This window comes from Dipodomys merriami, unplaced genomic scaffold, assembly GCF_024711535.1.
Source record: "Dipodomys merriami isolate MVZ:Mamm:240054 unplaced genomic scaffold, mDipMer1.0.p SCAF_122, whole genome shotgun sequence".
NCBI lineage: Eukaryota > Metazoa > Chordata > Mammalia > Rodentia > Heteromyidae > Dipodomys > Dipodomys merriami.
The window spans coordinates 2,630,594-2,653,799 of record NW_027202516.1 but is presented as its reverse complement, the minus strand read 5'-3'; the positions used below and the strand labels follow the sequence as shown (position 1 = coordinate 2,653,799).

The 23,206-nt window shown below is 53.1% G+C and overlaps 1 protein-coding gene across 1 annotated transcript; it reads right to left on the bottom strand.

The window, feature by feature from the left end:
• Nucleotides 1-5,754: 5,754 nt before the first annotated feature.
• On the bottom strand, nucleotides 5,755-22,594 carry Gcm1 (glial cells missing transcription factor 1). Its single transcript, XM_070017213.1, has 6 exons — nucleotides 22,516-22,594; nucleotides 20,637-20,824; nucleotides 11,621-11,873; nucleotides 10,670-10,782; nucleotides 9,592-9,720; nucleotides 5,755-7,532 (listed from the first exon to the last, which is right to left on the bottom strand). Exons 2-6 carry the CDS (start codon nucleotides 20,709-20,711, stop codon nucleotides 6,816-6,818), a joined length of 1,287 nt encoding a protein of 428 aa, XP_069873314.1. The 5' UTR covers nucleotides 20,712-20,824; nucleotides 22,516-22,594; the 3' UTR covers nucleotides 5,755-6,815.
• Between the last annotated feature and the right edge of the window lie 612 nt (nucleotides 22,595-23,206).

The window sequence follows — 23,206 nt, the reverse complement described above, 5'->3', positions numbered from 1 at the left end:
GAGGATCACATAAAACACCTGCACACAGTGAAAAATACAACTGGGGCTTGGCTCCAGGACTTTCCTGCCCAGGCTGGCTTTGAACTGTGATCCTCAGATCTCAGCCTCCTGAGTAGCTAGGATGACAGGCGTGAGCCACCAGTGCTTGGCTATGTACATCACTTGTGAGTAAATTTAATGGCTTCATGGTCCAATTGTAAGCTTTTAGACATTTTGGTTTTCTGCATTTCTGGAGTGAATGGAACTATGCCTCAGTCTTCAAATAGGCCTTCACTGCCCTGGAATTATTTCCAAGGAAAATTACTGAATCAAAGGGTAAATGTTACATATATATGGTTTTCATATCTACAGTTTATTTCTCTTGGCTATGGAGATGCATAAAGGGTTTCAGCATTATTACTCACGCTCGCTCACATCACACTCGTTCTTCCCACTTTAAATAATGCAGACTTCACTCGTACTTTCCTGTGCGTGTCTGCCTGCCTCCCACTGGAGGCAGCACCGTGGAGCCTGGTGCACCTTGGACAGAGGGGCTTCCCGTGACACGTCACGCGTGCGTCCATTACGCCTTAGACTCACCCTCTTGTTGCCTTGCACGTTCCCGCCTGCTCTGCGATCGGCAACTTCCTGCGTGGACACGGTAAAGCCTGGTGAACTCCGCGCTGCTGGAGAGCGGATGGCAAAGAGCTGGAACCCGCCTCGCCCGACAGAGTCTGCCCTGTCCTTTCACACGCGGTGATTCTCACTCTTAGGGGAGACCTCTCCCTCCTGCCTTCTCTGCGTCTCACGGCGGCCGCGCTCTTGCTGGGAGTCAGAGCCTGAGGAAGCCGGGGCGGTGTGGCGGGCTCCCCTGACGCCAGGCGGGGCCCCTCCCTGCCACAGCAATTGCAGTCCTCAGTTTGGTGGCAACAAGGCGGGCACAAGGAGAAGCGAGGAGGCCCTGCCACACAGGTCAGGCTCTGGGGGCTGGAGCACGCGACCGAAACGCCCGTGTCCCAGCAGCGGGAGGTGGTAGCGGCTGCGCACCACTTATGGGGGAGGAAGGGGAAAACGGGATGCTCTCCGCGCCATTCGCCAGGACGCCGCTGATGAGCCACACAGCAGCATCGCAGGATTCATGAGCGAGGTTACGAGGTTTCACAACCCTCAGACAGCCCAACACCACAGACCCCACCCACCTCCTGCCAAAGGCGAGACACGGCGTGAACACAGACCCCAGCCCGGCTGTCCTCAGAGCCCAAGTTGGCAGCCTTCCATCCCTCAGGCAGGAAAGAGGCCTGCCTGGCTGCACCAGCCCACCACGGCGACTCCACCCACACCCACCGCCCACAAGTCCTGACCACTCATCTTCCTCGCAGTCACCAGGAGACTCGAACTGAGCTCATAAATGGAGGGGGGGGGGCATGGAGGGCATTTTAAATGCAGGTAGAATAAAACTCAGGAAGAAGAAATACAATGCACCACGAAATAGAGACTACAAAAGGAAAATTGGAAGACGCCCCTCCGAGAAGGCAAATGTGACAGCCAACTTCGCCTTTCATTTCAAAGGTCGAAGTTGGACATTCCCTGAAAAAGTCATTCATGGCTAACTCCTGCGTTAGGAAGCCAGAAGATGAGGGGAGGGAATTCACGCAGAGGGCTGAGCAGCCAGAACCTGTCACCTCTGAGACCCGGTCAAAGTACTTCTAGATTTGGTTCAAAGAAGTGAAGCAAAACATGTTTTGCCACTAGGTGGCACTCTTGTCCTAGGCTGTCTTTGTTCTTATCTTTCCAGTCAGCTCTAGGATCTGTGAAGTGTGTGTGCATGTGTTCATGTGTGCATGTGGGTGGATGTGTGTTCATTCATGTATATGCATATATAGTAATGTGTTTGTGTGTATATGTATGTGTGCATGTGTGTGTCTGGATATGCATGTATGGGGAGTCGTTTTTCACATTTCCAAGAGAACAGCAACATCTTCATCTTTCTGACTGACTTTCAACATTGCAAAAGAACAGAATCTAAACCAAGTAGAATAGAGTAGACTCTAAACTGAAGTACACACGAAAGGAAAGTCACCCTGATTTCTTGACAGGCTCTAAGTCCTGTCATGCTGAACTCAACAACTTCCCAAGAAATCCACTTTCTCCATCAATTAATCTGGCCACTTGCCCTTGGCTGAGGAAACTGAATTCTCTGCTTTGAAATGAATTGGAAGGGGGCGGTGGGTTGAGCCTTTGGGGGTGTCCCCCCAAAGGTGGGAGCCAGAGGGAAGCCATCCTGTCCCTGTTTGATGATGGTCAACCTTGGAACTGCCTGGCTTCCCTTCCTGTGGTTTTTTGCTAGGCTCAGCGATGTTGGTGGGTGGCTACAAATCCACCCAGAGCAGCCACTTACCTGGGACTGGGTCGTGGTCCCTGGAGATGGAGAGACCTTGGGCAGATGGCCTCATTTATTGAGGTCCAACTCGGCGATCATCAGGCCGCCAGTAAAACTGGACTCGGCGCCCGTGAATGTGTTTTTAAGTTTGACCTTTAGCTCTAAGGATGTTTCCTCATCCCCCAGACCCACGCTCGCACCCCTGAAGCCCCTTGGTGCTGCTTTTCCATCTTCTTGGTTTCTGGAGGGTTCTTTGCACCATGTCCACGATGGGCTGGGTCCCCGTGGATTCCTGGTCTAGAACGTCATTCCAAGGTGGGCAGGATCACGACAGCTGAATAGAGACCCCCTCCTACCCTCTCTCCCCCCAGACAAAAGCATTCTGTCTAGATCTGTATTTTGAAGTGAAGTGGTTGTAGGAAAACAATGGAAATCAACAAGAAGGAAACTGGATGCATGTAAGATTCAGAGAGGCTAGGATCCGCATAGCAAGAGAAATGCCATACTCCCCATGTACACACACACACACACACACACACACACACACACACACACACACACACACACACACACACACACACACACACACACACACACACCGCCACCCAGGCCCTGCAGGCGTGAGGATGAAAGAGTTCTGGAAACCCCGACAGGGCAGACAACTGGCAAGACCGGAAAGTTTCACAATCCTCCCCGGCTGCCTCTCCCTGAGGTAATGCCCTGAAGTCTGCATAGCAGCCTGGCTTTAGAAGGATGATCGTGGGTCTCCAAGCCCCTAGGGCCCTGACAGCAGCTGTCTTGGGATGGGAGCTATCTGCGTCTGCGTGGCTCTGGAGGTCAGGCCCTCTGCCCATTCTCATCTATGGGGCTCCACAGACATCCCACTGGATGGGCTTGTGAATGGACTCATTATTATTATTACTACTACTAGTAAGGTGTACGAAGAGGTTTGAAGCCCACGTCAGGCTATGAGTACAATGCTTCTTGACCAGAGTCCCTGCCTTCCCTCTCGATTTTTCTCCCACCCACCCTTACTCTCAAGTTGCGTGGTTCAACCTTTCCATGATGAGTGTTGAATGTAATGACTATGTTTGCTCACGTTCCTCCCTCCATTTGCGTGCCCCTCCCCTTAGGCCCCCCAAAACATGTTTCTACTTTCTGGCATTCATTTTGATCAACAGCTTATTTGTTGTTCAGAGGAGTTCCACCTTTGGCCCCTCCCCTAAGTGTACCATCCCTGTCAGCTTATGTGGGTGTATATCCTTACAGCCTGTAGATGTTCTCATATTTAAATCTAACTTCCACATAGGAGAGAAAACATGGGTCATTTGCTTCCTTGAGCCTGGCTTCTAGGTCCATCTATTTCCTCGGACAGCATGTGATTCTTCCTGAGGGGAATTCCATCGCACACACCTGACCCACCCTCTGTCCTCAGGCCTCTGGGCTGTGGGTGACAGAGGGCTCTTAACCCAATGTGCCCCCCCCCCCCGCCATGACCCAGACCTCCGGAGCCCCTCCCACCCACCGCACAAAGCTCCGCCCTTGCCGAATGGCACTGGGGTGGATTGGATGCCCTGGGCCGGTGGAGAGCCGACCTCTGTATCTCATTTTGCATGTGGATCAAAGGCCGTGGCATAAGACCTGAAACTGAACCACCAGCCATAACCAGAGGGGAAATACTTCCACATGCCAGAACACGCAGGCCGTGCCTTGGTATGTGTGGCTGTGTTTTCCGATACGTGGTTTCCTCATTCCTTCCATTGTGCCCACCGCAGGCTACATCCGAGTTTACGGTCTCTGCTGACGGGGGTTTTCAGGGGAGGGGCTTTATTGCCATTTTCTTCTGCTCTTAGTTCCCTGCCCGCCAGAGGGAAGTTACGTCCTTGTGTTTCCACGCTCTCAGAACACATGTCAGGAGCAGCTTTGTTGTTACAGCCAGTGTAAATCCATGTGTGACTGTGGTGTATCCTTCCCCTCCCTGGGTCTGTAGGACTTGCTGATGGGTCGGTGTGCGCCCCAGGGCTGCGGGGCCAGAGTTTGGGGTGGCTGTTACTGTGGTAGGCACAGAAGTCGTGGTCGTGTGGTTTGCCTTGCTGTTCTGTGATTGCAAGCCGGGTCACACGTGCGGACAAGACGTGGAAAGGCTCCCGAGGGGAGATACGAAAGACATCAAAGACGAACTTGTGTGAGTCCTAAATACACCCCAACATAGAGAGCCTCGAATTATTTCCAAGCTCCAGGGAAGAGTGCAATAAAATTTCATGAAAATGAAAAAGGAGGTGTCTACACACTGGAACTAAGTCCAGAATTCACTTCGTGCCGCACCTCCAGCTCGGTACCAGATATTTATATATATTGTCGGTCGTGGGGCCTGAACTCTGGGCCTGGGTGCTGTCCCTCAGCTCTTCAGCTCAAGGCTAGCGCTCTACCACTTGAGCCAGAGTGCCACTTCTGGCTTTTTTCTTATGTGGTGCTGAGGACTCGAACCCATGGCCTCGAGCATGCAAGGCAAGTGCTCTACCACTGAGCCACCTTCCCAGCCCCTGTACCGAATATTTTTAAGCTAGGGTCTCCCTCTCTTCTTGGGCCATCCTGGACTGTGGTCCTCTTATTTTATTTCCCATGTAGTTGGTGCTATGGTGTTTGAACTTCTACTCTCAAACACTATTAACTAAACATCCTTATAAAGTTATTTTTTTTTCTTTTTCTGGCTATCTTCTGGAAACTTCTTGCTGCATTCAAGAAAGTTTCACTGAGCACCAATTAATAAACTCACCCTGGTAATAGTTATTGGGTCAGCTACTCTACCAAATAAAATGGTATTAACTGTGTTTACTAAGCAATGGCTGATTCCAAGAACCTAGCGAAAGTTTATACAAAGCAGCCAGTGCAACTAGTTCCTACTTTAGCCATTTTATTCGTACCACATTTTTATTAAAACCCCATCATAAGCCAGGGGCTTGGCTGAGAAATGCTCATTGTATATAATTGACTTAAAGCAGCCCAAATGTAAAGAAACACAGAAGGCCAATCAAAACCAACTACTGGGAATATTATGCTGGTTTTTGTTGTTTGTGCCAGCACTGGGACTTGAACTCTGGGCCTGGGCACTGTCCCTCAGCCGTTTAGCTCAAGGGTAGTGCTCTACCACTTGAGCTACAGTGCCACTTCTGGTTTTCTGGTGGTTTATTGGAGATAAGAGTCTCGTGGACTTTCCTGCCTGGTTGGCTTTGAACCTTGATCCTCAGATCTCAGCCTCCTGAGTAGCTAGGATGACAGGCGTGAGCCACCGGAGCCCAGCTTGCTTTTATTTTTGAATATTGTACTGTGTGCATTCGTTACCAAACAAAAAAGATCATTTATTTTTTAAAACATTTGTTTATTACATGGTTCATTTCAGAGTTTAGGTCTAGGCTCACCTTCATTCCAAAGGACTTCAGCATTTATACATGGCTACTTGGCCATGTTAACTGCACAGAGGCGTTTCCTTCTTATTTTCTGTTGTTGCTGGGTCTTGAACCCCATGCCCCATACACCTAAACACATGCTCCACCTCTATGCCATAGCCCTCAGCCCTTAAGAAAGCATTTCTCCCATATTATGAATCTGGCACCAAGTTAGATGCCCTAAAGGATGGAGGTCAGTGGTCAGAAGTAAGCTCTGGTATGAAGGGACCAAAGGGAGGGGAGGGGGAAGGAAAACAGAAACAGCACCACTGGAGTCCTCTTCCTGGGTCCCTGAGTTTTGCCACTCGTTAGCTTTATAAATAATACCGTTGGGTCATGATTCTCATGACCCAAGTCTTACAATTGACTAGAAAACTTTGTTTTTTCTTGATGCCAGTAGTGGGGCTTGAACTCAGGACCTCATGTTCTTACATAGCTTTTTCGCTACAGGCTGGTGTGTTCTACCCCTTGAGCCCCACTCCTGGGCGTTTGTTGGCCTGAGCCTTTCAGATTTGTCCACCCCAGCTGACTGCAAACCTTGATCCGCAGATCTCAGCCTCTTGAACAGCTAGGGTTACAGGCATGAGCCACGGACGCCCAGCTTTAAAAAGCACATTTTTAATGAATGGACCGCATCACAGTCAAAGCATTAAATACTTCATGGAAGAAGACGGTGCTTCCTGTCTCTGTGTCTTCATTTCAGTTCCCAAGAATGTGTGGATGAAATTCTAAGTTACTCTATTTTCTTTGTACGGTGGACTAAGAAAACCCAATAGATAAAGCCACTGAGAGCCCAAAGCTACGGGCAGGCAGCAGGGATGCGGCGGCTCACCCATGGCCGCTCCCGTCTCCATTCCTCAGCGGAGCGCGCTCAGGATGAGAACGTGCGACGCAGGCTTTGTGTGCTGCCTGCGGCGGCTCTGCATTTTGGAAATGTTTTCCTAAGGAAGGACATCTTCCAGCCCGCTCCCAAACTCAGGAGAAGGGGGAATGGGGGGGGGGGCGGCAGGTCACCGGAAGGGACAGAGGTTGAGCAGCATCTCGTTGTTGAAGGGATCCAAACCTGTGTACATCGTGTCTTCATCCAGATCCCATTTGTACCCCCGGGTGGGCAGCGGGTACTGCAGGGCTGGGTGGGCGCCGTAGCCCAGCATCGTGGGGTCTTGCTGGGGCCCGGGGCCTGTGGGGGAGGGCACGTAGCCGTGGAAATCCGCAGGCCCTCTCTCCTCGTACAGCTCAGCGCCCGGGTTTGGCCACGTGGGGTGGCCGGCGGCGTGGGTCACGGGTGGTTCCAGCGGCGTGTGCTGGGGGAAGGGCTCCAGGGGGCTCAGCGGGGGGAAGAAGTCACAGGGGCAGCCGGCCAGAGGGAAAGGGTGGCAGCTGTCACTCAGGGGACTTCTCTCCAGAGCGGCCTGTCTCTGCCTGACTTGCGCGTGGTCAGGATCCACGAGGCCCCCCGGGGCGGGGGACGCGGGCGCGCCCGCTCCGTGGCAGGGTCTTCGGCCGGACGCCTTGCGCGTCTCCCCGGCGGGCAGCGACTCTGCCAGCGCCGCCGTCTCCCCCACGTCGTGACTTCTCTTGGGGCAGGAGAAGCAGTCGTTCAGAGAGCTCTGCGGGGCTGCGTTAGCTGTTACAGGCCCGCCGTAACTACCAGGCAACTGGACGCCTTCCTGGAATGACCAAGTTAAAGGCAACCCGGCCTGGCTCTGGGCTTCCCCGGGGCGAGGCTGGGGAGGAAAGTGGAAAGCTGTGTGAATAAGTGAAGCTCGAGTCACAGCCCCAGGCTGCACCGGCCGCTCCTCACCCCCGGCGGGCCTGGAGCCAGACACGCGCCAGCCTCACCACAGCCTCTAGGACAGACAGACGGACAGGCTGCCTGCAGTTCCACCTTAGAGCTTTCCGACCAGTGAAGAGCAAGCCACCCACTCTGTGGACTCAGGGGCGTGCTTAAGGTGTTCCTTGTTCACACATGTATCCCATAGCCTCACTGCTGCTCAGTAAAACTACAGCTTCCAGATGCATGTCATACTCGGTGGAACTCTCGGGGACTCTCTGTCTCTGTCTTTCTCTGTCTCTGTCTCTCTGTCTCTGTCTCTGTCTCCCTCTGTCTCCCTCTCTCTCTCTCTCTCTCCCCCCCCCTCTCTCTTGACTTCTCTAAGTGGAGTTGAGTGTCAGGCCCCATGGTTTGTTTGTGTTTCTCCTGCAGAGACTTTTCTCTGAACCTCATGGCCCTTCTGTTGAGACCCAAGGACCTCTAGAACACAACGTGGCCAATTTGTTTTTCTGAATGAGGGACATGGGTTGTTCTATAGAAGCTGGTTGGGAAGTTCTGCTCTCTCTTGTGCAGAACTATGAGCTTGATAAGAAGTCAGTCTTAAGCCAGGCCCCCGTGGCTCACTCTAGTTTCCTGAGAGGCAGAGTTTGGGAAGATGTAGTTTGAGGCAAACCAAGGCAGAACATTTCGGGAGATCCCCTCCCAACCCACAGCTGAGTGTGGTGGCATCCTAGGCTCGATGGGAGGCCAAGAACGCGGGAATCTTGGTTCAAGGCCCGCCTGCCCAGAGAAGATTGAAAGACTCAATCCCCAAGGAGAGAAGCTGAGAGTGGCCGTGTCGCAGTGATGAGAGACGGACGCAGGCGGACACAGCTCAGGGGCAGCTCAGGCGGGAAGCCAGAGTCCATCTCAAAAATAACCTGTGGAAAACCGGCCTGGGGCGCGTGACTCCGCAGTAGAGCACCCGCCTACACTCAAACACAGATAGTTCTAGGAGGAAAGGGCAGCGGCCAAGTGTGGGGCCGGAGACGTGCCCAGGCTGACCTGTGGCTGAGACACAAAGGGCCTGACTACACAACCACAGGGACCAGACTAGCGGAGACCTCGCAGTCCTCTTGCTTCGACCTCCTGTGTGCTGGGCTTACGGACACCTGTTGCCACCCTTGGCTTAGATGCAGTTTGTTTCATCTTGGTAGATAAGCCCAGTCAATCATCTGTTTTGAAGACAGATGGACATTTGAGGGAGGGACCACTTCCCCCAGAAAAAAAAAAAAAGGCAGAAAGCTAATATCTTGTGAAGACTATTTCAATTCATTTCTATCCTATCAAAATATAGCATGAGAAATATAGATCAAGGACAAATTCAATTTTCTTTAAAAACTGTGTCCTACAAATATAAGGAACTTAGGTTTGTTTGTTTGTTTTGGGTCTGGTCGTGGGGCCTGAACTCTGGGCCTGGGTGCTGTCCCTCAGCTCTTCAGCTCAAGGCTAGCGCTCTACCACTTGAGCCACAGCACCACTTCCGGCTTTTTTCTTTTTGCTTATGTGGTGCTGAGGAATCGAACCCAGGGCCTCAGGCATGCAAGGCAAGCGCTCTACCGCTGAGCCACCTTCCCAGCCCAAGGAACTTAAGTTTGTAAGCATGATTCAAAGCCAGTAGATACTGAGAGTGAAATCTCCATTCCTTTGGTGAATACATATTTGGTTTTTTTCCCCCCAGTCCTGAGGCTTGAACTCAGGGCCTAGGTGCTGACCCCGAGCTTTTTTTGTTCAAGGCTAGTGCTCTACCACTTGAGCCACAGCGCCACTTCTGGCTTTTTCTGCGTATGTGGTGCTGAGGAATCGAAGCCAGGGCCTCGTGCATGGATGTGTATTTGCATTCTGGCACTTCCTGGCCAGTAGAGGAGCAGGCCTTTGCCCTTCCCCAGGGGGAGTGGGCTGGGTGCCCAGGAGCGTCCTGGGAACAGCTTACCTGCGATCCCCGGCTTTGGAGCGTCCTGGGAACGGCTTACCTGTGATCCCCGGCTCCCTGTCACCTTTAAGGAGCCTGAGGAGGAGGCCATGCGGACTTTCTTCATGGCTCTTCTTGCCTCGGCTTCTAACTTGGTCTCGGGCCTGGGGTGATCGTGTTCTCCCTTTGACTTCAAGAAGACAAGGGAAAGAAAAGGACAGAAATCAAGTCGGTGGCCGGGCTGCACGCCCTGGGCAGTGAGCGGGGCTTATTGTAGGTCTCCACGTGTGGCCAGATGGTCTCCTAGTTGGGTGTGGCATCCAATGAGAGAGAGACCTTGGGGTATCCCCCAGACCCCACACCCACGCTGTCGCCTTTGCTCGCTGTCCCCATGATGCTCCCTGTGGGTGATCAGGACACTGACGAACATGTTTTACTCCTCGGTACACGCCACCACCACCACCACCATCATCATTATCACCACCATCATCATCATCATCATCATCACCATCATCATCATCATCATCATCATCACCATCATCATCATCATCATCACCATCAGAACCATCATCATCATCATCATCACCATCATCACCATCATCATCATCATCATCACCATCATCACCATCATCATCATCATCATCACCATCAGAACCATCATTATCATCATCATCATCATCACCATCATCATCATCGCCCCCAGTACAGGATAGGAAATGGAAGCATGTACAAGAAGATTATGCTATCTGCGCAACCTCCCCTAATCTAGCTGGAGCCTGTCCAGCAGACGGCCTCTGTCGCCTGTTGGTGTCTCTGCCCATGCTGTATTTTCTACATACCCCACAGAGAACTGGGGCTCTGGGAGGTCCCTTGTTGGGGGTGTCCAGAACTAGCTCAAAGGCTGTGGGCTGAGCCCCAGAGTAGGGTGCAAGCCCTCAGCCAGCTCCCCGGGGCCCCCACCCCGCCGTGCGGCCCCCCAGCCCGCCGTGCGGCCCCCCAGCCCGCCGCGCGGCCCCCCACCCTGCCATGCGGTCCCCCCACCCCGCCGTGCGGCCCCCCAGCCCGCCGCGCGGCCCCGGGACCGTGAGCTGAGCTGTCAGACACTCTGCACAAGCCCCGCGCGCGCACTGCGGTCCCACCTGGAAGAATATGAAGCGCCCGTCATGCCTCCAGAAGTTGGTGACGGGGAAGCCCCCGTGGCCGCGGCAGGGGATCAGCTTCAGGGGCCCGCCGCAGTTGGGGCAGCATCTCCCTGGGGAAGGACAGAGGGAAGTGACCGGCCGGGCCTCCTGCGCGGGCGGGCGGCCTGACCCAGGCTGGCTCAGGCCGCGTCCCCACGCGGACCGGGAACGCAGCGGCCGCCAGCAGGCGTTGCGCGGGGCCGTGAGCTCTTCTGAGCAGAACCCCCTCCATGCACACACGATATTCACGAGTCTCGGCTGAGAAGAGGAAAGGAAGCCTTTCATTCTCCGAGTAGAAGGAAGAGGCCACGAGCGAGCCACAGGAGAGGGCAGACAGTAGATGTTGGCTAAAGCGAGGATGCCTGACAGCAGGTCCTGACCGGGCGCGGGGCCTGGAGACACATGAGCAGGAAGGAACACGGAGTCAGGCCCGCACAGCGAGCGCAGAGCGCGTGCGGTTACAATCCACGAGTGTGCCCAAGTCAGAAGAGCACAGGCCGCTTGGGACCCCCCGGGACGGAATGGCGTGGACCCGCCGACCTGGGGGGGCGCGTGGAGACCCACGCCCCAGGCTGGCCGCGGCGACACACGCGTGTCTCCTAATCTTTGCACACGTCACCAGCGAGGCCTACCTCGTTCTTTAACCCAAGTTTAAAGCACCTTGAGCACTCAACTGGGAGGACCTTAGGTCAGGTCATTCAACCCAACATGGCAGTTTTCCTGGTAGGAGCTCGGGAGGGGGGGGGGGCTGTGGATGGATACTGGGGGTGCAGGGCACGGCTGACTTTCCCTGAGCCCGTTCCACACCGCACGGCTGCGTGCCCTGGGGATGTGTGGGGACGTGAGGCCCACCCAGGCAGGGCGTGTGGGACGCCACCAGCTCCCCCAGCGCCAGCCCGCCACACTCACGCTGCTGCTTCTGCCGGGCCTTGTCGCAGATGGCGGGGCGCAGGTAGATCTTGCGCCCCTCGGCGGTGGAGCAGTCCCGGCCGCACACCACCACGCCCAGGCAGGATTTCTTGAGGATGCGGGAGTTGTGGTTGTTGGTGTTGCGCATGGCCCAGCTGCTGAGGTGGCGCTGCGCGCTCCGGTCCTCCGAGCTGTACACGTGCTTCACGTATGAGTCCGGCCACTCCTGGAACCAGTCGGTCCTCGTCACGTTCTAAGCGAAGCACAGACGGCACCGTTAGAGCTGAAGCCCCCAGACCCCAGGAGAGGCCGGGGATCCGGCCCCGGGCAGAGCGGAGCCCAGCCCTCTGCCCATGGAGGAATCCGGGAGCTGGGAAGCCAGCAGCAAATGCAACATCTACGCAGCACCCCGACTCCACGCCCAAAGACAGGGCCACACCGAGTTCTAACCGCTGCCACCCCAGTCGACCCTGAGAGAAGGAACGAGCCTCTCTCCGTGAGGAGTTTTGAGGGAAGGACTATCGTCCCAGCCCTACACAAAGCCCGGCAGAAGCCTGTGGCAGGGAGGAAGATGGTGTCACACCGCCGGGTACCTTCTTAAGTCCCCTCCAAGGCCGGGCAAAGTCACCACAGATACCCAGTGCGGGCTCAGAACCCCAGCTCAGAACCCCACCTCCCCCTCTGCACCAAGGGGATTCTCTGCCCCTCTTCCTGCACCTCAGATAGCCCAGGGCTCAGGAGAGCTGTGTTCCAGTGAGCGCAGACACGGGAGCCGTGGACCCGTGGACTCAGAGTTTTCAGTTTTGCAAGATGAGAAAGTTCTAGAGATTGGAGATAGAATGGTTTGCCTACAGTGACAACCACCACACTATCCGTTTAAAGAGGAGTAAGATGGTAAGTTTTATATTGTGCTTTATATTACTACTATTACTATACCAAACTTACTTATAAGACGATAACAGACGTGCAGAGCTAGAGTCCTTATAGAATAATTATTTTGCTTCCTGATCCCCCATTTCTTTTTTTGGGGGGGGGGTCTGGTCATGGGGCCTGAACTCTGGGCCTGGGCGCTGTCCCTCAGCTCTTCAGCTCCAGGTAAGCGCTCTACCACTTGAGCCACAGAGCCACTTCCAGCTTTTTTCTTTTTGCTTATGTGGTGCTGAGGAATCGAACCCAGGGCCTCAGGCATGCCAGGCAAGCGCTCTACCTCTGAGCCACTTTCCCAGCCCTCCCCCATTTCTTGTCCAGTAAAATATCCCTGAGGCCTGTCCACCTCAGCGTTTTTCTGAGGGTGAAGTATCAAGTGTATAAAGTGTTAACACACACCCTGGTCAGGGTCGGGGCCGCTCCGCCACACCTCACAGATGGTCCTCAGAAGCCACCGCGAGTGACCAGATGGTCTCGGCAGCCAGACTTAGGTTGTGCCCATGCATCCCACAGCCTCCTGACACATGGCCTAGGGGTCAGGATATTTTATCTAGAAGAGTCTAGAAGACTTGGAAGGTTCTGAAGGAGAGATCAACCAGGGAACCTCTCTCTTCTCCAGCGAGAAAGCACAGTGTGGAAAAGAGCAGCAAGAATGGTCTGAAGGGAGACCGCGCACGTGCGTCTCTGGCAGGTGGGTGGGACTTCCTGGCCTGAGCGCTGGCGGTCACTCCGAGCGGGCTGTGAGTGGAACTGGAGGAGAGGCTGGGGGCTTCTGCTCCCCAGTCAGCTCTAGGAGTTGCTCACCGGGAGGCACGGCAGGTGGGTCGCGGACGGGGCCTGACCTCCCAGGCTTTGCCTTCTCCCCTGGGCCTCTGGTCCCTCTGAGCCTGGTTGCTGTCCCCACCTCCCTTTCCTCTCCCTCTCGCTCTTCCTTCTCCCTTCTGACTGAAAGCCTAAACGCTGTGTGGATTCCTTGCACAGAAATGCCCTGGAAAGAATAATAAAATATAGAGTATCTTACCATGGAAAGAATGAAAAATGCAGCTTAAAGCGCTTAAAGGAGGCGTGTACTACCTTGAGGAATTCAGCGGACCAGATTTATATTATTCCAGTACAATGCACACTTAGCAGGATAGTGAAGGCCAGCAAGTCCAAGGTGTGTGGACGAAAGCTGACCTGTGCGTGTTTTCAAGATGAATGGCTGCAGCCGAGTGCCAGTGGCTCACACCTGTAACCCTAGCTACTCAGGAGGCTGAGATCTGAGGATCCAGGTTTGAAGCCAGCCCAGGCAGGAAAGTCCTTGAGACTTATCCCCAATGAACCACCAGAAATCTGAAAGTGGTGCTGTGGCTCAAGTGGTAGAGCGCTCACCTTGAGCTGAAGAGCTCAGGGACAGCGCCCAGGCCCAGAGTTCAAGCCCCATGACTGCCCCCACATACACACCAAAAGAATAGCTGTACCATTCAGAAGGAACCGGTGTTTATGAGCACTATCAGTTATTCAAACTGAGCAAAGTCTCCCCGCTGGAGGGGAAGGCTCACACCTTTCCAGCCACTTCCTTCCATATGGTGTCATCCACAACCTCATTTTCTAGTTCCATTAATAGTGGGGTAATAAGTTGGACAGTGTGTGCACTGATAAAATTGCTAGGCATAGAGCCAAGCTACAGTGGCTCACACCTGTCATCCTAGCGACTCAGGAGGCAGAGATCTGAGGACTGAGCTGCAGAGGCAGCCCAGGCAGGAAAGTTCATGAGACTCTTATCTCTAGGTAACCAGCAAAAAGCCAGAAGTGGAGCAGTGGCTCAAGTGGTAAAGCGTCAGTCTTGAGTGAAAAAGCCAACCAAGGGTGCAAGGCCCCAAGTTTAAGCCCCAGTATAGGTTGTGCACACGTGCACACACACACACACGCACACACACCGTAGGCATAAATGTGATTACATCAAACTTCCCTTGACTGCTTGTTTATTCCTATTCTTTCGATTTGACATTTCATGGCATCTTTGGTGTCTTTTTTTTTCATAGCAATTACGAGAAAAGCTAGACTCAAATAATGCAAAAATTCTAAATGTCAAATGGACAGTAAGGATCCCTAAAAGTCTTTTAATTTAAGGTGTCAGAGAGGTAAATTTACAAAACAAAGCAGAATCACTTCTTAAATCTTGGTTAACGACTCCCCATACAACCTTTCTGTCCATTCCTCCAGGGACCCATTCATTCCCTGTGAGACAATCCGGCCTATTCGCTCCGGCTCACCTGGAGCTCCCACCCACTCTGCCCGGCCTCCCCAGCGCTGAGATTACAGGCGTGCTGCACTGTGCCCACTGCCTCTTCTTTTTAGATCCTTTGTTTAGTTTAATTTCTAACCTTGCATGGGTAACTGTTTGTTTTTCCTCTTGGTTAAGAAGTTTATCATTGAAAGGGAATATTCCTAAGGTCTCCCACATGTACATCTAACTGAGTTGTATTTTATTTTTTGAAAGTTTTCACAAGGATTTAGTTTAGTATAACAGGGCTAAAGTAGAAATAAGTAGAACCCTAGAGAAATACTTCTTGCTTGCCATGCAGAAAATAGGCATTAAGGGACTGGGAAGGTGGCTCAGTGGTAGAGCGCTTGCCTTGCATGCCTGAGGCCCTGGGTTTGATTCCTCAGCACCACATAAGCAAAAAGGAAAAAGCCAGAAGTGGTTCTAGCCTTGAGCTGAAGAGCTGAGGGACAGCGCCCAGGCCCAGAGTTCAGGCCCCACGACCAGACCACCCCCCCAAAAAAAGAAAGGAAATAGGCATTAAAGATTTTTCTAATTTCTATTTTATAATCTCTTGGATAACACCATCAGGAGTTTAATGGAGATTTCTAGGTATTGGACGAAGTTCAGTGGCACCCAGGGCTACATAGTGAGATGCTATCTCTTGAAAGAAAGAAAAATAAGGAGTGGAGAGAGGAGGGAGGAGGAAGGAGGGGAGGGGAGCTGAGGGGAGCTGCGGGGAGGGGCCCAGGACCTTGGTTTAGTATGGCTTTGGCCATGAGTTTGATTTCACAACTCTGTGCTCAAGAATAAACTGACTCAAGACATTTGAGCTATTGAAACCATCTTACTGCTGCTGCTGAGAGGTGGGTAATGGCAGGACTGGTCCCCCTTTCCTGTAAAATGGGGTACTATTTAGGAGACGGGGCACTGAATTTATTCTCAAGAGGTGAGTGTGTGTGTGTGTGTGTGTGTGTGTGTGTGTGTGTGTGTGTGTAAAAGCGTGCACGTGTGGGATAAATGGGTTTTGAACTCAGGGCCTGACCACTGTCCCCTAGCCTTCTCCCTCAAGGTTGGTGCTCCACCACTTGAACCACAGCTGGCTTTTTGCTGGTTCATTGGAGATACATGTCTTCTGGACTTTCCTGCCTGGCTGGCTTAAAACCAGGATCCTCGGAGCTCAGCCTCCTGCGTTGCTAAGATTACAAGGGTGAGCCACCGGCACCCAGCCTCATCCTCCATTTTTTTTGACCTAAAGGATGAAAGCATTGTTACAAAGTTCTCTCTTAAGAATGAGAGTCAGTACTGACGAGAGTGGATGGATCCATCGCTGCCAGCCCACTGGTGGAGTCTAGATCTCAGCCTCATGTCGTCATCCTGTAACCCCGTTTGTAACAGAGGAGAGGCCGCCTCAGCCCTGAGCCTGCGGCCTGGCCGGAGCCAGCAAGCTCTAAGGCAGTTGTGTTGTACTGACCTCGTGCCCGAGAGGTGTGGGGCTCGGCGCACGGCGGGGGGGGGGGGGGCACCCGGCCTGGAGTAAGGAGGGTTTTGCCCGGCCAGCTGCAGGTCCAGCGCCTGTGCATCAGGCCTTGTGGCCCTGGGCGCCCCCTGGGAGCTCTTCCCGAGCCCCCCACACCGCCTTCCAGGCCCGTGGGACCCCAGCTGCTCTTGCTGAACACATGTGCACCATTCCTGCAAGGGGCCCCGGCCGAGAGCCTTCGGAAAACAGCGTCCGTCCCGGGCAGGCTGCCTCTGCCAGAGAGACGCGGGCTGACTGCCGTCCTTGTTCAAGTCCCTCTGCGACCCCGAACGTGCGAACGCGGGGACATGCCAACACATGCGGGGAAGAGAATGTGGCTCTGTGACCCAGTAGCCCTCAGCCTTCCCTGGTGAATGGTGAATTCTGGCCACTCAAATGCATCTGAAAATACCTGCCTAGCAGGTACAAGGTCCTGAGTTCAAATCACAGTTCTAATTTTTAAAAAAAAGTCTGCCTCAGATGGAAATGTTAAATGGGAACCCTTTGTCCAACCTTTCCACGTTTCGAAAATAAAATTGAAAAACAAAACAACTATGTTATTTGTAAATGGGGAATTTTACAAGAACTTCAAGACTTGGCATTGGGCCCTCTGAGTCCAACCAGGACTAGCAGAGCTACTGGAGAGACCCCGTGGAAACAGCCCCAAGGCAAAAAGAGGCTAGACCCCCCCCTCCCACCACAGCCTCCACCACAGCCTCCTAGCTCAGCCTCCCCTTGGGTGTGATAGTGAGAAGAAACGCAGGTCCGCAGCTAGCCAAGGGGGTACACACGCACCCTGGGTTTCATTTAGCCATGAAGAAGAATATCCGGTAACTTGCAGGAAAAGGGATGGAACTGAGATTGAGATAAATGAAACAAGCCAGACTCAGAAAGACAGACAGTGCCTATTTTCCCTGGTGGGTGGAATTTGGGGGGTGGGGAAGGACAGAAAATAAGAGGAGAGCTGTTAGGAACAGGAAAGAGGAGAGGAGGGGAAGGGAGGGTAACTGCGGGTGGATGTGATTGAAGCACGCATGCGTGTGCTCGGGAATGTCACCACGAAACCTCTTTGAACAACTAATATATGCCAATAAAAAGGAAATAAAACCCATCCCATTTTATTGAACCTAGTATTACCCTTTTCTTTCTTAACACCACCTTTAAAAATTCCTTGTAACTTCTGCAGTACACAACATGCTTTGGAAAACACTGGTCTGAAGCGCTTAGCGCATGTCCTGTGAGGAAGCCCTGCTGTGAGTTAACAGAGGAAGTGAGAAAGTCCAGGGGTCCAGATGGCTCACACAGTGAACCATGAAGCCTGGCTTCACACCACCACCACGCCCCGCCCCGCCTGGCCTGGCCACGCCCCTCCACTGCCACCACGCCCGGCTCCACCCAGCCTGGCCACGCCCCTCCACTGCCACCATGCCCCACCCCGGCCACGCCCCATCCATCCTCAGCCCAGGAGCATGAGGCTGACTCCCACAATCCGAAAGACTCGAGAGGCTTGCAGGAGAGCATGCACCCCACTTTAAGAAGGGGAAAGGGAACTTCAGAAGAGGGAGCTGATTCTAGAAGGGTCGGTCTACCATGCTGCGCTTGAACTCAAATCCAAGGCTTGTGTCTCTAAGTCTGGAGCTTTGCGCACCCTGCTGTTGAGAAGTGTGGGAGACAGCGTGACTTTTCACCTCACCTGGTTGTTAGTATAATTCCAGAAGCTCCTGCCCTGTCGGGAAGGGATGGTCTTGTGTCTGCTCAGACCTGTTAAGGGATGTTTGCATGTTTTGTTACTTCCCTGCTGCATTTAAATAAGTTGATGGGTGCTTAACTACTTCCACGAGCCAGGGTGGTAGAAACTATAAACTATAGGCGATGCATTTCCAAAAGAGAATGTGTGTTTTTGCCCTTTGCCTAGGCACCGTGTCCTGGCTGGCTAAGAATGCTTTTGTTTTGAAAGTCCCTGTTGGGACAGGACTTCTCTGAGCCAAGTTTTGCTCCAGGGAAGTTGCTTCTTTATTTACAGATGTGATAGTTGATACGGATCCTGTTTCAAGGGGGAAAATGCCTGTGGAACCCCAGAGTCTCCGGCCTGTCCTCTGACCCCTGCCTGGGACTGGGACATTGGGACGTTTCTTATGGATTTTCTGTTTGTTCATGTCCATCTCTTAGCTGGGGACTGCAATCATGAAGTTAGAAATAGAGTCCTCCCCGGACACTATGTTGAAAATGAACTACACAACTTATGAGTGTGAATGGGAAGGGGAAACTAGGAGAGAGTGAGGGAAAAGTGACCTTGTCCAAAAAGAACTGCACTCTTCAGCTGACTTACGCGACTATAACCGCTCTGTACATCGCCTTGATAATAACAACTAAAGAAATAGGCAGAAATAGGAGTCCCTGAGCCAAGAGTCAATACAATTTACCTCTCTAACCGTCATCAAACTGGCCAAAAGCAGCTACAGACACACCCTAAGCCGGATACGGATGGGGCCGGCTCTGCTGTGTTCACGTAACGACCCTTCCATGAGTGGGAAGTTCCATCTTCTGCCTCTCCTGAGACGTGTCAGGGAGACCAGAAAGAGAATGTGAAGAGAAACACACACAGAAGCAGAAGGAGGCAGCGAGGGTGGGAATCCAGAATGGCTGTTAGTTGAGGCTGGGGGAAAATTCAAATCCCGGTTCTTCAGAATGGAGAATCATTGTGATGGAGCAGTAATGAGGAGAAATGACCATGGTCTAGAGCCCAGTGTGTGTGTGTGTGTGTGTGTGTGTGTGTGCGTGCGCGCGCATGTGTGTGTGTGCGTATGTGTGTGCGTGTGACCTTTGCACAAGGCTACCAGCGAAAACACCTATGCCAAGAGGTGAGACGAAGTGACAGGCCCAGAGAATCAAGTTTACATAACAGACGCCCAGCGCCCGTCCCTCCAGCTACGAGAGTGAGAGGCTCGGGCTCCCAGGCCGGCCTGGGCACCGGAGCCGCTGGTGACAGTGGTGGCGGCTTGTCACCCAGCTACCACGGGAAGTATAAAATAACAGGCAGATCGCAGCCCATGTGCATGTTTAGGCAGGAACTGAGACCCCACCTCAAAAACAACAACAACAACAAAAACTAGGAAGGCTGGGAAGGTGGCTCAGGAGGTAGAGAGCTAGCCTTGAGCAAAAGAACCTCACAGACAGTGCCTGCGCCCTGAGTTCAAGCACCATGACCGGTGAGAAACACAAAACAAAAATCCAGGACATGTTAGTTCTGGGAGTGTGTAGTGTTAGAACACATGACCAGCCATGACAAGGACCTGAGTTCGGTCCCTAGAACCCTAACAACTGAAGTAAAGTGGATGCCAGCCAGGCACCGCGACGCATGCCCGCAGCGCCAGGCACCGCGACGCATGCCCGCAGCGCCAGGCACCGCGATCCATGCCCGCAGCACCAGGCACCGCGATTCATGCCCGCAGCGCCAGGCACGGCGACGCATGCCTGCAGCGCCAAGCACCGCGACGCATGCCCGCAGTGCCAGGCACCGTGATGCATGCCTGTAGTGCCAGCACCTGGAGGCAGAGGCAAGAGAACGAGGAATCCAAGAGCGGCCCGCACCGCAGGTCCATCTGAGAATACCCAAGGCTACCTGGCCACACCCTGCCTCAAAGAGCAAAAATAAAAACACAAGTCAGCCGGGCGCTGGTGGCTCACACCTGCCATCCTAGCTACTCAGGAGGCTGAGATCTGAGGATCATGGTTCAAAGCCAGCTGGGGCAGGAAAGTCTGCTAGACTTTCATTAACCACTAGAAAACTGGAAGTGGTGCTGTGGCTCACGTGGTAGAGCGCTTGCCTTGAGCTGAAGAGCTGAGGGACAGCGCCCAGGCCCAGAGTTCAAGCCCCCCAAAACAAAACACAAGTCAAAGGCCATAGCCATGATCAAAGACCTTCAGAAATGAGAAGCGTTCTCTCTCCAGAAAGCAATCCTGTGCGGGCGGGCGTGGGGAACCTTCCGGAAGATCTGCGTGACCCTGTGCTATTTCACAAGCGCACATTCCCCGGACCTTCCCAGTATGAGAACTTACATATCATAAATAGTCTTCGTGAGCAAATACGTGATCCCGGCTGCTATCCTTCCAGCCAGCTTTGAAAACGCAGCTCAGTGCCCTTTGCTGGGCCCCGGGGGCGCCTGGGAAGCACGGAGCCCCTGGGTTCGGATCGTCTAGCTGCTGCGTCTCGGCTCTCTGGGCCCATGGAAGCGGGGAGGGCTTTACCCAGCCAGGATCCTCACCTCTTCCCCTTAGGTCCTAGCAGGTTGGCAGTGACGGCAGCAGGGCGGGGTAGGCCCTACCTGCGGCAGTTTGATGTCGTTGATGTCCCAGCTCAACACCTCCCTGTTGTCCTTCTCCACGTCCTCGCGTTCCATTGTGAGCCCAGACCCGGTCAGTGTCTTTCCACTCACCCTGAAGGTTCTGCTCTCAAAAGTTCTCGATGTGGCTGGACCTGAGCACTCAAGCACAGACCCCAGAAGACAGCTTCCTGAGGCCAAAAAAGAAAAAGATAGGCAAGAAATTAAAAATCAGGCCTGTCTGCAAGAACCATGTTTGCACTGGCTTCTTTGCAGGACCCAGTATTCACCAAAAAGCTGGGTGCTGCAGAAGCCGCTGCCAAGCTGGCTGCGGTACCCCGGGGGGGAGCTGCGGAGCGGGGAGATGGCTGGCCCCGCCATCCTTGCTCTCTCTGGGGTTAGGGCTTCCTGGGTCATGGCTAGGCTCCAGCCAGGGTCTAGCAACGCAGGACTCAGGAAGAACCGTTGCTGTCCATCAGCAGCTTCTGTACAGGTGAGGAGCAGAACTGGCTTGCACTGGCTTCCACAGAAACCTCTTTAAATAAACTAGCTAATACGTTGACGTTGGAGTTCTTTAGAAGTGTGCTGGTGGACCTCAGGGGCTGTGGGGGATCCTTGTGGTCTCTTCTCCACATGCTGGGCAACACGTATCTCTGAGTGGCATCGGCTACTATCTTAGGCTAGCAGATTGCTCTGAACTCTGACATCTGCTCCTCGGCCTGGGTACTGTTGACCTTGGGAGAGATGGCTCTGTGTCGTGGGGTGACCTTGCAGAACATGGGGCTAGAGCCCTGGGCTCCACCCACTGGGTACAGGGGGAGGGGGAGGCTCCACCCACTGGGTCCCCGGGCTCCACTGAACGAGGCTGTAGAGCAACTGAAGAGTAAACTCAACTACAAGCTATGCTAGCCATCTGGAGCTTAGCAAGTCCAGCGAACTCTGTTGGGTGGTTATTTATCTTTATTTAATAGGAACATCTGTCCATCACTGAGGTCCACTGTTGCAAAGCATGTGTGTGTGTGTGTGTGTATAAAACTGCGTTGGACATGTAAATGAGTTTGGGCCATTAAATAATGAGTGAAAAAAAGACTCTTCATCCTCTACCCAACCTTCTCATGCCTAGTGGTTCTAAGATTCAAAAAGAGTGAAGTCTAGCTCTCCAGCTTGAACACGGACACCCTGTATGAAATGCCCAAATGAGAGAAAGAGAGAAACCTACAGTCTCTGTGTATTTGCAGCAGTAGAAACCAGATCCAGCATCTCAAACATGACAAGCAAGTGCCCTATCACCAAGTTACATCCCAGCCCACTCTTATGAATTTGAAGTAACAATGTTCTAGGTGGTAAATACACACCGTGTTAACTGAAGCAGTGTCTGACCTTAGTTCAAACATAAATGACGACTAGAGAAGACATGCATGTCAAGTAGCAGGTGTAGGAACAGAAAGTGGTCCCAACAGCGAGAGATTTTAATAGAACAACAACATAGAATAGATGATTTCTAGGGCTGAGAATGGTAAAATTTGTATTTTCCAAAACCCAAAACATTCTTTCAAGCCAAGCTGTATAGAACATAATTAATTCTCTTGTTTGCTTTCAAAGCAAGGGAAGATAAAGTTAAAAAAAAAAAACGTACTTGAAAAAAAAACTTAAAAGAAGTTTTCTGGAATAAACTTTTGCCAAATGAGTGAGTATTCGTTTAATATTTCCCCAGAGATTAAAAACAAACTAGAGGAAAGAAGACACTGCTTCTAGCTCTAAAGTGAGCTCAGTTTCCACTAGGAAAAATGCTGTCACAATCTCCTTTGAAAAGCATTTGGATCCCACACTCATCATTTCTATGGAAGAGGAGGCGGCCGTGGGGGGGGGGGCGGCTTCTTACCTCCCAACGTCTTCTTGGGGCCACAGATGCCCCTGGGTCACAACCATCTCATCTCCGCTCCTGGTCCGGGCAGGCTCTGGTCATTTTCTGGGTTGACCGCTGTTCCCTATTCATTCCAGGTCAGGGTACATTATGCTAATGAGCTCTGGCAAAGGTCCAATCAAAATCTAGATGCTCTGGGCTGGGGACAGGTAGGGGCAGCCAGCGGGATGGAGGGTGTTTTGTGAACTTTCCTCTCCTTTGTGCTGGGAGGAGGTTTTCCACTCAAGCAGACGCTGACAGGAGCCTCAGGAGGAAATACGGATGCTTCCCTTCTCGTACTTTCCTTCTTGCTGACAGATCGGGAGGACTGACTGTGGATGGCAAAGCCCTGTCACAGATCCCACCTGTCCACAAGAAGACAGAGGCTTTCACATACCGAGAAACACACGGGGGAGCCTGCCCTCCCGAGGCACAGCGAACACCTAACCCGGATGCCCGACCCAGGCTGGGTGCTCTGATCACACCCCGGCCCGTGCAGATAGCGTCCCTGCCCTCCTTCCTATCTGCGACCCGCACTGCACAGCACGTGTGAGTTCAGGGTGCTAACGGGCAGCACATCCTCTGGGTGCCACGAAGGAGACCTCAGAAGTTCAGTCCCGACTGGGCACCCGGGGCTCCCGCCTGTGATCCTAGCCCCTCAGGAGCCCGA